The 15,574-nt window shown below is 43.2% G+C and overlaps 2 protein-coding genes across 4 annotated transcripts in view; one reads left to right on the top strand and one right to left on the bottom strand.

Moving 5' to 3' along the window:
• LOC147999169 (disks large homolog 5-like) overlaps nt 1-15,574 on the top strand; it is a 130,439-nt gene that overhangs the window by 97,256 nt on the left and 17,609 nt on the right. The window contains exons 1-3 of one of the 3 annotated variants that reach the window (XM_087596512.1): nt 13,044-13,177; nt 13,682-13,749; nt 14,405-14,471. The gene's annotated coding sequence lies outside the window, so the exon portion shown is untranslated. Of the gene's footprint in view, nt 1-12,957; nt 13,178-13,681; nt 13,750-14,404; nt 14,472-15,574 lie in introns of those variants that run through there. The other 2 variants (XM_087596511.1, XM_087596513.1) reach the window with 2 other exon arrangements.
• On the bottom strand, nt 1,009-5,355 carry LOC147999170 (uncharacterized). The gene is made up of 5 exons (XM_087596473.1): nt 5,199-5,355; nt 4,008-4,167; nt 3,396-3,539; nt 1,405-1,510; nt 1,009-1,281 (listed from the first exon to the last, which is right to left on the bottom strand). The coding sequence occupies exons 1-4, from the start codon at nt 5,323-5,325 to the stop codon at nt 1,453-1,455; spliced, it is 489 nt and encodes a 162-aa protein (XP_087452599.1). The 5' UTR covers nt 5,326-5,355; the 3' UTR covers nt 1,009-1,281; nt 1,405-1,452.

Below are 15,574 nucleotides of genomic sequence, written 5' to 3'. Positions count from 1 at the left end.
ACCTAAGCATGAGAGTAACCAAATACTACATTGCTTCTCTAGCTGCTGAGCTTTTAAAAGCCCTGGGGTGACAGCAAGCTTTTGTGGACATACTGCATTGGTCCTTCTGTACTTTAACTCTCTGAGTCACCTCCACTCTCAGCAAGTTAGATCAATTCCACAAATTGGAAATCAGTCACCTGGAAAAAATACATTCTCAATACGATCCCAGATTGGCCATGGAAAAAGGGTAGCTTGAATTGTCCCACCTAGGTTGGGCTTGCACAGGCCTTCTCTCCAAAAGAAACCTGTGTTCACAGCTGCAAGCTACACTCACTATGGATGCTCTGGAGGTTCCTTCCTAAACTGCTTAGATTAAAATAATTTTCTTGCTAACAATCAAAAAACTGATTATGCCAATCTGGCCTACAAGAAGCTAGTTTCTATTCTGTATTTTATCAGATGTGCAGAATACATATGGTCATCACTGATAATAGGTGAAAGATCTGCTCTAATATGAAAACTAAGTGATGCTGGAGGATGATCCTGACACACAATGAGCAGTGGGAACACCAGAGCTCTGTAGGGATGCCTGACAACCTAACACGTTGAGCACGCACGCCTCAGTAAGTTCCCTGTGAACACACATCTCCTGAGATCTCTCTATTTAATTGGAGGTGATCCTGTCCACCTAATACAGCACCTCATGTGGAATAACAAAAGCCACCTGCAGGAGCTGTGGTGATGACTCACAGGGTAGAGCATCTGCTGCTCTCTCAGAAGAACCACATGGACCCTAACAATTGGGTAAAGTGTGTCAGTGATTACATCATAAAGTGTGTGTCCGAGACACAGCCACATTATCCACACAAAAGACACTGTCACACTGGGTACACCTTGGTGACTTTGAATTCACTTATTAGCCCAGGCTCCATGGAACATGCAGAGATCCATCTGTAGCTGTAAGTTCTAGGTCCACAGGAAGGGACAGAACCCTTGAGTAAGAAAGATAGTCTTAAGAGTCAAGACATAGAATTCAATTTTTATTCATAACAAATACATTTTTACAACAAAACAGGATTAAAATGAATAAAAATATTTAAAAATATTTGAAAGTAAAAATAGTAACAAGAACATATAAATATGAAACAACAAAAAGAAAACTTCAATTAAAATCATAACAAAAATATTTCTAAACAGCATATTCTTAACGAACATTTAGAAGCACAGACGTATTGCTGTTTCTCCTCTAGCACAAATAATGAAAGGCGGTCCCCCAAGTTGTCTCTCAAGTGCTGTTTTCTGAAGAAGAAAGTGAGTAAGACCTCAATCAGTCAGGATGGCTTAGTGGTATATAAATTTAGGGTCTCTAATAAATGACAAATTAACTCTGAGGAAGAATACTCATCCAAAAAATGTTGTTACCATTCAGGATGTTGGTCATCAGGGACTCCTGAGAAAGCAACTTATTCTTCAGGAAGCTCTCTTACTGGGGTGTGTCCAATTCCAGCTCTCTTGCACTTTCTGAGACCTGGGAGAGGAAGGCAGTTTTTCAGACACTGATTTGGTCGGGAAATGCAAGCCAGCTGTCAGAATGCTGCCTTCTACCACCTCAGTTCTATTGGACAGTCGACATGGACCTTTTAACTGATATCATTGTTGCTAACTCTGTGGGCAGGGCAAAATCTCCAGCAAGCCTCACAGTAATGTGGGCTGCCAATCTGGGACCCAGACTTATACCAGTGCAAACCAAGAACAGGGCAATGGGAAGAGACCTCATCGGGTTGCAGGAAGAAAGGAGATGTCCATATGTCACCAAGGTTAAAGCCAATGACAAGTACTAATTTGACATTTGCACTTGGTTCTTATCCCAAAGGTGCTTCCTACACAAGAGGTCACATGACCACAGAGTGTCAATTGTTCAAGAACCAAGAAATTGTTCAAAACTCTACATAGGATCCAATCTATCACATGGATATGCAATTTTAGATATGTTATTCATCTGTCACCATTTCTAGACTGCAGCTTCAAAAAGAGCAGCAAAATATGCTTGCACAATAATTCAGTTTCTGAAAAGTGGTTAACTTCCCAGAATACTTGTGCATAGGCAGAGCAATGAACAATTCCATTACATGAGGTGGTTGGCTGGTTGTGAGTGTAAATTAGAAAGGTGGTAAGAGAAGCAAAGATGTATCAAATTGGCAAATTTTATCAGATATTGTTAAGCTAACACATCTGCTCATCCCTACCTGATAATGCTGGTTCTGGCCGTTGATGGTCTTTATCTTTCTTGTTGCAGTCAACCAAATATTTCTGGTTCAGTGCACAATCAAGATGTACCTCCTTGCTCTCCTGCTTCAGGGGGACCAACTTCTTCCTACATGTGTTCTCCATCAGGAGCTGGCTAAGCAGGTTTATGGAAATACAGTATGCATAGTAAGATCATGCTGGCCCTTCCTCCCATTCCTACTCCCAAGTCCCACTAACTCTACCAGATCCCAGATACCCATGAAGACTTAATAAAATGCATCTTGATACATATAAGGCTGCTGCACAAACCATAAAGAGTTAATTCGGGGAAGAATAAATTGTTTGCTTGGCCTGACACCAATTAGTGTCCACACCTCTGAGAAAGAACATGGATCTACAACTATCCATGAAAGCCCAATGCATGGGGCCAACATCAATTAGTAGTGGGCCAACACCCTCAAAGGAGGTCAGTAGAACCAAGAGAAGGTCATGCTAACCATGTGGTCCACGCACTGAATTTTATAAAACCTGGTGTGACACCATAGGTCCAGGTCAGCCTAATAACCTTCTGCTGACTTCAATCAGTACTGTTCTATCTAGAGCCTTCTGAAGATGCCTAGACAATCCTGGGATGAGTAACAGTCTTTTAGTAACCTTTCTAATTTACACTCACAACCAGCCAACCACCTCATGTAATGGAATTGTTCATTGCTCTGCCTATGCACAAGTATTCTGGGAAGTTAACCACTTTTCAGAAACTGAATTATTGTGCAAGCATATTTTGCTGCTCTTTTTGAAGCTGCAGTCTAGAAATGGTGACAGATGAATAACATATCTAAAATTGCATATCCATGTGATAGATTGGATCCTATGTAGAGTTTTGAACAATTTCTTGGTTCTTGAACAATTGACACTCTGTGGTCATGTGACCTCTTGTGTAGGAAGCACCTTTGGGATAAGAACCAAGTGCAAATGTCAAATTAGTACTTGTCATTGGCTTTAACCTTGGTGACATATGGAACTGAAAACTGAGCCCTAATGACCCTGGAACACTGATGGGTAAATAGCACAAGAGATAGAACCAGAGCTGAAGACCGTCCAATCCAGAACAAAGAAAGTCAGAAATGGCCATTCCACAAGTGATAGCCTTTCTGACCAGGACTTACCTAGAGAAGGTAATCTCCTTCTTCAGCTTATGGTTGTTCTCATGGACCTCAGTGTTCTCCATCTCTAAGTTGTGCAGAATTGACATGACCGCCTCCTCCATTCTCTCCAGGTCTTCGTAATATGGATTTGGCCTGAAGTGTGGCCTGGCCCCAAATGATAGAATACAATGAACATCGGCATTTAGGAATATATGAACTCAGGGTGGGTCCTATATTACTCCAGGCTGCTGCCTGGATCTTCCAGCACTCAGTCCCCTGCCTAGCAAGTACAGAGACTCACCATAAACTCACTGCAATTACAATCTTGCAAAGCCACCAGCTGTCAAGGGCTTTGCAAATGCACACTGGGAACTCACTCTCCCTGACTTTATCCCTGAATTCTTCATTCAGACCACATGTTCTGCTTTTAAATAAGTGGAGGCAGATGAGTCCATTTTCAATCTCACTCCTGAGGAAGGGTAAGGTTCTGAATCTCCACTATATGGGAGGTGAGGTTTAGCACAGGGTGGTTAGGGAGGCACAGCTTTCTAGAACCCAAAACCTTAACAGGATAAGAAAAAGGTGACCTTGCAGACCCAGGAATGAAACAAGAGCATTTGGTGTGATTCATACCTGTTCTTCATGGATCTCTCTGTCAGAAACCTCAGGCGATCTCTCAGGTCATTTCTCTCCTCGGTAATGAGCTGCAGCTCTTTAATCAGCTTCTCCTTTTCCTTCATGGCCTGATTCTTGCTTAGGTCAGTGCCATGGGAAGATGTTTCTATCCCAGCGTCTGTAGGTAGAAGAACACAAGTGAACCTGCATGGGGAGAATGCATAGAGTGTACATAGATCACAGTGAGGCCTAAACAGGAGAACAAGCCTGGAACCCAGTGTCACTGCTAGGCGATTGGTCTATGCTTAAGAGACCTCCTCAGGGGATCTCAGTTCTCGCACTACTCTATAGAGACCAAAAGATGTAAGCAGCCAGGTGTTCCCTATGCTGGACATCACGTGCTTACATGTACCACGGAGATGGCTTCTCCAGGATTATTATCAGCTGAACAGGGTACAGCTTGGTTTCAGGACCCTCACCCCTGTGGCTTCAGAACTCAGATGATAAATTCACCATCCACAAAACTTGAGTGATTGGAGACACTCAGATGTCCTACCCTGATACTCTAAAGCAACAACTTTGGATTTAAAACGCATTTCCAGGGAGGATATGTTCAACAAACTTATCAGTGTCCCTATGTGAAATACCAAATGCCCCAGAAGTGCGAATAGGTTACAGGCTGAATCTTGGTCTACACGTTCCAAATAGTTTTGGTATTGTAGAAAAATTTTTGTAACATACAACCTCTAATATATAAAGCAAACGATGACCCTGCCAGTTAGAAGAAATCGGAGAAGGTCTAAGAACATAAGATTATTGCCTGAAGCACAATCTCTCCCTGTTACTACTGTCAGATACCTACTGTATTTAAAGAAGCAATGATAGTGAAATACATTGCTGCCCTGTCTAAACTCAGAAAAGGTGGACCCTCCATGACCACTGATGGTGTTATTATATCAATGTAACAGAGCAAATTAACTGAAGTAAAGACCAGAAGTTCACAGTATAATAGCATTGGCCTTACCATATCCTCCCAGTGGGGATGGGGAAACTAAAGTTCTGAAATCCTTGACTTTAGGGAATTGTGATATTCGTGGAAATTCAATTCCTTTTCAGATGCTCCAGTTGCTGTGGCCCATTGCTAGAAAGGTCAGCTTAAGCCTGCAGCCACCCTGGCAGGAAGCTCAAAATACACTGCCCAGAACTTACTCCACATTCCCCAGAAGTGCTGTCTTTGTCCATCATTACTTTGAGACGAAAGGCCAGACTCCTTCACTCTAGTCTCTCCAGAATCGACGTTCCCCCTCCCAAAAAGCTTGCGAAGACGGGAAAACATGTCTTAGCTTGTAACCGCCAGACTCAGACTGAGAGAAACTAGGGCACTGGTTGTCACTACAACACTGGTGACATCACAGAGGATGCCAGAACTCTCTAGGAGACAATAGAATGTCCAAGAAGGGACAGCAGATGTCATGGGGAGCAGACTTTGCCTCCTGCTAATGTTCTCCCTGTACTGAGCATAAGCAGAGGTGCCCTTTCCAGGAGACTTTCCTGGGGCAGAGCCACTGAGCATCTCCTGCTTCCAAAGCCAAATTTTCCTCAAGGCTTGATTATAAAACCTTAGTAATTCCTATGCATCTAAATGAATGTTTCCTTTCAAATCTTTCCCAAAAAATGTCTCATCCTAACTCACATTGTCCTCATTCACCAATGTTAGCCATTAAAACTTCCTGAGATTTCACACCAGCTTGAATATGCAGTCAAAAGTTCTCCTGTCTCATTCTGTACAGGTGCTTTATATCACATCAAGAAATAGTCTGCATGGTAGGTTACAACATGGGTGTGTATTACGGGAACACTCATGAAGTCATGTGCTTAGCAATCGACAATTACCAGAAAATTCCTTAGGAGAAAGAGTTGAAGTCTTTAAGGTGCTAGGAAATGTGTGGAGACCTGTTGGCAGAGGAAAGTGCAATATTGGAGCCACCAATGACGGGAACCTCATGCTGCTTGTGGGGTTCTCCTCTCTGCACCAATGTCACCAAAGGAGCACTGCTCACAGGCCTGAGTAAGATGTACCATGAGCTTCTATCAGAAAAATAAAATACACAAGAGATATAGAGGGTGCACAGAAACGTCTAAAATGAGGCTATAAACATCATTAAGTGGATAGAGCAAGGTCCCAGCACCTGTACACTGGGAAATGGCCACCCCACCAAACACAAAAGCATCTATCATGGTAAAAAATGAATACTTTATAGAATGCACCCACTAACACTGATTGATCACATCCGTAGTTCAAATTTTGGGGGCAAATTCATGGCCTTAACTATCTTTGTCTCAACTTATATAGCAAAAAATAAGAAAGAACGAGAAAAGAAAAAGTCAAAACTAAAAGCTCAAGCTTCTCATATGAGGATTGCAGGAAGTGTTATATGGGAGTCAGTTCTGATTAGGCCATTTTAGATAGAACAGTGCATAGTGACCCTTAATGTGATGGGCCCTATATAAAGCTTTTTGCAATATTGGAATTTTAACAAACCTCATCCAGAACGTACGGAAGAGGCACCATGTGATCACCATGTGGTCACCATGTCCTTACTCTGTATCAGGTTATTTTTCTGCATCCTTGATTGTCAGGCATATAACAGCAACAATCTGAAATAGCTGACAGACATGGAAAAACATGGCTAAAACTATAGTTGTGGGTTATACACCTCAACTGTGAAAGGCTAATGCTGTCTGCACAGTCCTTGGAGGCCACTCTTATAAGCCTATTCATTGCAAAGTGAAAGGAGGTTTATCAAGGCTCAAAGTGATCCTGGCCAGCCAGGTAGAGGGCAACATGTGATACTTGAGACCCTGTTTTAAACCAGCACAGAAATCCACACTTCATTCAAAGCATCATCTACGAATTCTCGATTATTTACCATTCTATCCCTACCAGTCGTTCTGTTTGGAATGGTAGAAAACAACTGGAACTGATCTTTCTATTTTAAGGACCTTGATCTCTCTTTTTTTAGGTCCACATTAAGAGTGCATACAAATGGACATTACCATCTGAACATCTTAGTATTATCTACTCTGTATATGTAGCATAATACTGTGCCTATGAAAATCTTAAGCTTCCTTGAGTGTAGTTGCCCCATCAAGAAGTGTGAAGTTCTGAGTTCAAACTCCAGTGATGCTTTAAAGGGACTAGAAGAAATCGATCAGAGATACTCCACTTCTTTGTCCTTAGATTAAATCAAGTTGACACAATGTGAACCTGGTGGGCTATTTAACCAGCATCTTTCTCCCAACCCCACTTCCACGAGTTCAGTCCATGGCAGAATTCATCCCCCACCATCCTAGATATTTCTTTATATATTTCTACAAGAGCCAGGTTTCTTTTTTTTAATAGAATTAGTTGTAGTCAATCAACTGCTGCCCTATGTGAGAAATGATTAGTATCTATTGCAACTTACCACAGTGTATTTGTGTATACAAGTACATTATTGGAAATCCAGCACTACTGAGGGATTGGAAACCAGTTCTGTGGCCTTGCCTTTCTGTGCCTCTTCCTGGCTCACAGGCAGCAGGGGGCAGACCTTGAGTTCCTCTTCAGGGACAGAGTGATGTTGAATGGGCACTGAGCAAGCAGAGAAACACAGCTGAGGCAGCTCCTTTCAGTTATCAAACACATCATCTCCTTCCCATCTTAAGGGCTACTGCTGAGGTCTTGCCCCCATACCTACCTTAATAGCAGCGAATTTGTTACACAGCAGCCAGCTCTTTCCTATTGTTCTGTAATACGCCTCCACATCATGAATGCCAAGAAAAACACTAACAAAGAACAAAAAACTCTGACGTTGAACTGTGTGGTGCTGGTCACATACCCTGTTATGTTCTGTATGTTATGAGGTTTGTTAATCTTAACAAGTTCCCCAAGTGTATTCTTCACATAGGACCCAATAGATTCAAGGAAAATAGGAACAATTATGTGTAAAATGTCCTGAGTCAGGGCCATAGACAGCAGCATTTCCAGCACTTGTGCATGAGCCCATGTGGATCTTGCAATGAGCGGGGCCTAGCAATGTCCAGTACACAGTTGTGAGCTGTTGCTCTGGTTGAACTGTATTGGTGTGTGCATTAATAAACTACACCTATTTAAATGAATTCAGTGTCCTGTGGTGTGAATCCAGACCCCTTGACACCAGGTCTTCCCTTCTGCAGCACTCGGGAAAAAGGCTAAGTTTAGGAAAGGTGACCTCTTGTCATAAGTTATGTGACAAGAGGGATGGTGAATGATCCCTTGAGATAAGAATCAAGGTTTCCTCTGTGGTATTTAGGTCTATACTGGCCCTGTGCAACAGCTTCAAGAACCCATTTCTGATTTTCCTTGGGATTCCCGTGATGATGCACTCAGACATGATTGGAAACAACCAAAATGGTGGTCAGACTTGATTTATAAAATGTAGGTAACATTGCAAACTTAAGTTGTAGGATATTTGATCATATTGTCATCCCCAATATTGTGTTATTTACTTAGAAAAATACCTTCTGGCTGTGTAGTTCAGTACTAGCACCAATATTTAACTCTAGAGCTATTTTTGTTTGTTTCTTTGTTTGTTTTTTGTTTTTGTGTTTGGATGAACAAGTACTTTCCTATTTTGTGGCCCAGCCCTAGCTCTTACTTCTTTGCACAGTCATAGAGAGACCTAAAACATATACTCAGACAAAGTCAGGGGAGTGTATAAAAGGGCCTAAGGCAATACCACATAATGACATTGAAAGTGGGCTCTCTTCTTGATCCACGCCTCCAGCTCTCCTGACATCTACATGAATTATAACTCCTAATGCAGTGTAAATGATGTCTGCGCTATTGCTGAAGGAATCATGAGAATAACAACTCTAAACATCCCACCATGGATAGAATTTGTGGAAAGAGGCAACTGGCAGCCAATGAGAGGGCTCTACAGTTAAAGGGGCTTGCTGTCAAGTCTGATGAGCTTGACTCAATCCCCAGGACCCACGTGGTAAAAAGGAGAGAAACAAGGGCCAAGCTGTCCTCTGGCTTCCACTCATGTGCTTACATGTATGTGAGTATATATGTATATGTCTGTATGCACGTGTGGTTATGAATGTGTGTATGCATGTATGTGTTAACGTGTATATGTATATGTGTGTATATGTCTGTCTATATGTGTGTATAGGTGTATTTGTATGTGTGTATATGTATTGTATGTGTGTGTATGTGTGTATGTATATGTGTATGTGTGTATGCATGTATGCGTGTATGTGTGTATGTGTGTGTATGTGTGTGTGTGCATGTGTGTATGCATGTAGGTGTGTATATATGTGTGTGTGAGCATGAATGTGTATAGTCATGTATATGCATGTGTTTTCATGTACGTGTATTCGTGTATATGTACGAATGTATGTGTGTATATGTATGTATGGACACACAAACACACACAATGTTAAAACATAAAAAGCTCCTTGGAGTATTCACCATGCCTGGATAAGTGGTGACCATGTGGGGGAAACACATGTCCATGTACACATACCTGTTCACATGCGCTGAGCAATGCCCAGCCTGGTCTTGAGCTCACTACCTGCCCAACGATGAGTTTCTGCCCACATGGTCTTCTCAGAGCCAGGTGACAATTGTTCCTGCCATGCCAGTTCTGTTCCCGTTTCTCATGCCACAAACCTTCTAGCTTGAATCTCACCTACTGACGCAGGAACCTAACAGCCTCCAACCCAGTGAAGTAAGTAAACTTCTTCCTGACATTCTCAGGCTTGGTGTCCCCATGAGTCACAGGGAGGAAGGATGGCATGCACCAAGGAGAAGGGCCATGGGCAAGGAGGAAAGGATCATAAGTCAGTCATCACTGACACCAGCAAAGTGTGTGCTTCAGAGCTGGCTCTGCTCACTCTTGTCCCAGTGGCAGGACTTAAGAGTGGTGCATACCTGTCACCCAGCACTCAGAGACGTCTGAGGCATGAGAACCAGGAGTTCATGGCCATTTTAACTAATGGTGAGATCAGAGACAGCCTGGGCTGCATGAGACTCAGTCTCAAAGCAGGCAAGGAGGAACTTGCTATATTTGAGCAAGGAAGCTGCCATCCTCCTGGGTTCTAAACATTCACTGCAATACAGAAAGATGCTAGGGCTAGTGTGGCAGAAAGTAGGAGACAGAGAAGCCAGGTTAATCCTCACTAATCTTCTCATGCTGTGTGAGCTATGAGTAGATGGTGCCCTATACACTGTGGACAGGATGGTCTCTCAGACGGTTCAGAAAGCCATGGAGGACTCCAGCAATTCTCCACTTGGGTGTCACTTGAGTCTTATATGTGTGTGTTTACAAGCCAAAATATAAGATCCATAGGTGACTGTGTAAATTCAACATGGCACAGCCATGTGCTGGAATATTATTCAGCCTTACATAGGATTCAGATTCTGACCCTTGAACAGGAATGAGAATGGTAGCCATTCTCCTAAGTCAGACCTCCAGGCAGTGCAAAGACAAACTAACACTGTATGACACCACTGACTGAGGGCTGGAGTGTCACCAGTTATATAAAGACAGAAAGCAGGAAGGTTTACAGAGCCCCAGGGGTGACATGGAGTGGGGAGGTTGGAGGGTAGGTGTGTAAGTGGGACTGAGGCTCAGAGGAATCAGACATGGCTGCAGAATATGCATGTGGCTGCCTCCCATACCTGTGGGTCCTGCCTCCTCAGAAAGGCAAATACAGCAAAAGAAATGAACAGAGGCAACAGACTCTGACCTCCTGTAGACACACACACAAATGACGTGACAGAATGTGCACACTGCTGCCTTGCTGCAGGAGCAGTTGAGCATCCAGAAGGGTTGAAAGAGGCTGGAAGGGCTGAGCATGGCACTGAGTTCAAGGACATAGCTTTAGGTCCTGGGGAAACTACGGTGCCCAGGCCCCATCCTGCTGATACTGAGGGACACAGCTGACATTCAGGGTGATGGCTGGGCTGGGCTGGGGAATAGGTGTCCACTCTCACCTGCTCCAGCTTGAAGGTGCTCTGGATGAAGTAGAACTGCAACTACTTGTTGGATTCATTGATGCAAATCTGCTGGAAGCTATTCTGTTCAAAGTCCTCAAATCTGAATATGGCCAAGACACCAATGGGCAAGCACTGGGAGACAAGGTGTGGTTATACCCGGGGCCTCCTGGAAAGACTAGCCCTCCTGAGAGGAGTTGCAGCAGAGGGGGTGTGTTTTCCTGACCAGTTTGGTACCCAGTGTTTTTTTGCCAAGGGTTCCTTTATTACTTCTTGATGGAACCAGGCCTGCACATATCCAGTAAGCATTGGGGTGGAACCTAGGCTTGGTGCCCACATGCTGGCATCGATGAGGGTGAAGTCTAGCCTATCACACTTCCAGACACCGAGTGCAGATGCCTGGGTTCCTATAGAATGGCGGTTCTTACAGTTCCTAATGCTGTGTCTCTTTATTTCAGTTCCTCATGTCGTTGTCATCCCAACATAAACTTATTGGATAGCTACTTCATGAGTGTAACTTTGTTACTGTGAGGAACTGTAATGTAAATGTCTGGTGTGCAGGAGCTCTGATGTAGAACCCACAGATTGAGAGCAGCTGCTGTAGAGGATCAGAGTCCTCTGCCAGCCCTGGTGTTTGCAGAGATCCCGTGGGTTCCCAGTCTCCATGGCTTTCCCCAAGGACAGGGTTTATTCTTGGCCGTCTCAGGGCCCGGAATCTCACAGAAACAGCCTCTCCCATGTCCTTCCTGTTGAGGAGAGCGTGGTTGGTCCTCAGCACAGTCCAGTCAAACAGGGCCCTGTATAGACACTTGGCCAGGGGTCTCCTGCAGTTATGGCCTCTGGACAGAGGGGTTTCTTACCTGGGTGGGGCAACTGTGCCAGGTACAGACTGTGATGCTCAGAGTCAAGACCTCATTTTGTCTTATTTTCATAGACAAAGTTGCCCAGGCTGGCCTCGAACCTGCCGTGTAGCCAAGGATAATTAAACAACTGATCCTACTGCCTCTACCCCCCATGGGCTGAGATTGCAGATGAGTGTCACCAGAGCTGGCTTGTCACAGCTGCTATAGGGCTCTAAGTCAGGGGCCTCATGCGCAGGTGTGTTATGACTGTGCCATCCCCACCCCGCAACCAGGGTTTTCAGCTTTCTCCTGATGAAGTCTGCTTAATCCTACTCTGGCCCCAGGACACAGCAGCTGTGGGAGACTCAAAGCCTGGGGCTTCAGCTCAGCATGGGTACACAGCATGGCATGCAGGATGTATGGTTGTGAAAAAGCCAAGGAAGTGCTTCTCAGCTCACCCCCTGCAGGAGTGTCTAGTCCATCCTTCTCCCCAAGGACGCAGACATCTGCTTCCAACTGCCCGACATGCCTCTCTGGTTTTGACTTTCCTGGATGCCATGTCAATGCCACCACACAGAGTGCTGCCTCTACTGGGGACACTCACACAACCTCTCTGGGGGACATCTGAGCCAAGCAGGGATTGGGTGCACTGCAGAGAGGTCAAGTCATGTCGTGAAGTACCTTGTCCCACAAAGGCTCACTGTTCAGGGAGTTGACTGGAAAAGTAAGCTTATGCCCCTGGGCAGGGTCCCCATAGGGAGTGTCCCACACCCTACTATCAGGTCTATTCCTGGTGCCATGCAAATTCAATTTGCAAGACCCAATGCTCTGGAAATGTCAAGAGCTAACGGAAATGTACCAGGAAGTGCACACCACAGCAAAGGGAGAGGATGGCACAGAGACCTATGCTATGGGTTAAGGGGCACGGAAAGGCCACCTCGAGCACAGGGGTCAGTCACCTCTTTCACAAACAAGGCAAAAGGTCAATGCTCTCAGCTCTGGGAGTCTAAAGGGCTCTGTGGCTCTAAGCCCTGCAGCTGCAGCCAGAAGCAGCACTGAACAGGATGTAAATGCTGAGGATGGCGATGTCAATAAAACTTTATTTACAAAACCAAATTGGTGGTGGTGCTGCTGCTGGTGGTGGTGGTGGTAGTGGTGGTGGTGGTGGTGGTGGTGGTGGTGGTGTCGGCGGACTGGTTAATTTCAAAGCATGCTGGAGTGGCATGGCCACTGAGCATCGGGAAACACAGAAAGGAATGCGACCGGATGCAGGGCTCCCAACACCCTAGACATCGACCTATGGCACTGGAACAGGGTCCCTGAAGGTAAGTCTGGACAGTCAGATAAGGTAAGTACATTTTATTACAAGGAAATGGGACAAGATAAATCTTCTCTTCATCTCGCTATGCTTAAGCATCTTTAAGAGTGCAGGGAATTCATGTCTATCAGTCTGGTTTAGAAAAGTGTTTAGAGACAGCAAGAGTAAACTCCATGGTTCCCTGACGAGGGTTCCAGGGATTCTGATATCTGGGTCAAAGTGAAAGTTAAGGTGAAAAAGGCTGTTAGGCAGGGCAAAAAGATTCCAATTTCTGGTCTCTTTGGGCTGTAATTTTTACTGTGTTCAAGGCCATGAATGCAGACAGGGTAATAACGAATACAGAACAAGAAGCTAGAGCTTCATTAAGACAAAACGAAAGTAAAAGTTTTGCACTCTGCACCACTGCCTGAAGCAGGTTTTTCTAAGTCGTTTCCCGAGGATGGCATGTTGACCATTAGATTCACAAGATGATAATGACGAATTCACCTGCTTTTTCTTTTCCTATAATTAGGCCAGCATCGATTCAAGGTGTGGCCCAACCGACTTATTATAAAGGATGATACTGGTTGGTTGAAAAAGGTAGTAGCTTTCTATGAACCATGTATTAAGTTTTTATGTATATTAAAATTAACATTGGAAAGAACAATGGTAGGAGAGGAAGCTGGAGGACAACTGCTGCAAATGCTTGCTTTTGAAAATGCTAATGAAGAGTACAGGAGAGCATTATTACCTATAAAGGAGGCTGGGGATATTAATGCTTATATGAAGGCATGCAAGGGTATCTTTTCTGAAAATGGAAAGATGCATATTTGGCATGTATTGATCCAGATAGAGTTATTAAATTATATGTTTAAATACTCTTGAATATCCTACCGGCACTTTCAGTCAGGATGAGTTGCCTTTAGAATGGGTTTATATTAAATAAAACTTTAACCATACATTAACAAATTATGAGGAACAAATTTCTTTAAGTATTCAGCAAGGCATACAAAGATCTGTTACTCTGTGGGGATATGATTGTGCTGCTATTGTTTTCCCATTTAGCAAAGATAAAGTGGAATATTTAATGCAGATGTCTGAGGTTTTTCAATTAGCCATGATTTCTTACACTGGAAATATTGAATTTCATCCTCCCTATAGTAAATTGTGGAATTGCTTTAAAAAACAAAAAAAAAATTTGATAAATACACTAATTTTGTTGATCCATTACCATCAGCCTTTACTGTGTTTACAGATGGCTCTAACACCAAGATGGCTTATTGGACCAAAGATTAATTTTGGGAACAAGAATCTTCTTTTGGGTCAGTACAACAAAATGAATTATTAGCGGTAGTTAATGTATTCCAGGATTTTACTCATGATGTAAAAATATTATAGCTGAGTCCGCTTATGTTGTAGGAGTAGTACAGAATATTGCGACTGCTGTTGTTTCTACATCTAAGCCGATATTAAATGTTATTCTCACATATTAAAGGACTATTGTTATTATGAAACTCTAGAATATTCATTACACATACTAGATCACATTCAAAATTTCCAGAATCTTTAACACTTGGCAATCATATGGTAGATCAATTAGTGGCCTTTGCTACCCCAGAAGAACACAGTCATAATCATGCCAATACAGGATATTTACATATTAAATATAAGCTTCCCTATTCTCAAGCCAAACAAATTATTGCTAATTGTCCTACGTGTTAGTCTTCATGTATAAAATGTGTTCCATCTCAAATTAATCCCAGAAGGATGCAACTTAATACATCGTGTCAGATCGATATAACCCATATTTCTGAGTTTGGTCACCTTTCACATATAGATGTAAGCATAGATAATTTTTCAAAATTTGTGTGGGCTACACCATTGCCAGGAGTACGCACTGCTCATGTTATACAGCATCTATTGGAAACTTTTGCTGTTATGGGACTGCCTTCTAAAATTAAAATTGATAATGGACCAACATATATTTCTTATCAATATAAACAATTTTGTCAACGATATCATATTGTACATATTACTGGTACAGAACACAATACACAAGGACAAGCTTTTGTTGAAAGAATTCACCACACCATATAATGACAAATTATAAAATTAAAAAGGGGGAAAAGAGATGGCCTTATGCAACCTGAATGGAGTTTGCAGACCAGTCCCAGAGCTATATTGGCATAAGCATTATACGTTATTAATTTTCTTAATTTACCACAAGGTGAAGTTATATCAAGAGCCGATAGACACTTTGTTGAACTTCCCCCCAGAAGGCATGGAACAGACAGTATGGATAAAAATTGCCCGGGATGCTGAATGGCAGGAAGGGACATCATTGTATGTAGGGGAGAGGGTTTTGTCTCATTACAGGATGGGAGACTATTCTGGTTACCCGGGAGATGGATCCAAGCACAGAATA

The sequence above is a fragment of the Rattus norvegicus genome, chromosome 19, assembly GCF_021556685.1.
Source record: "Rattus norvegicus strain SHRSP/BbbUtx chromosome 19, alternate assembly SHRSP_T2T, whole genome shotgun sequence".
NCBI classification, from domain to species: Eukaryota; Metazoa; Chordata; class Mammalia; order Rodentia; family Muridae; genus Rattus; species Rattus norvegicus.
The sequence above is the reverse complement of the archived record's forward strand: the minus strand, read 5'-3'. Positions and strand labels throughout refer to the sequence as shown.

Coding starts and splice junctions, on each gene's coding strand:
- LOC147999170 (XM_087596473.1), bottom strand. CDS start 5,325: ATGTTTTCCCGTCTTCGCAAGCTTTTTGGGAGGGGGAACGTCGATTCT. Junction 3,540..4,007: donor GAGAGATCCATGAAGAACAG/GTATGAATCACA, acceptor ATTTGGGGCCAG/GCCACACTTCAGGCCAAATC. Junction 1,511..3,395: donor AAGGAGATTACCTTCTCTAG/GTAAGTCCTGGT, acceptor TTCCTCTCCCAG/GTCTCAGAAAGTGCAAGAGA.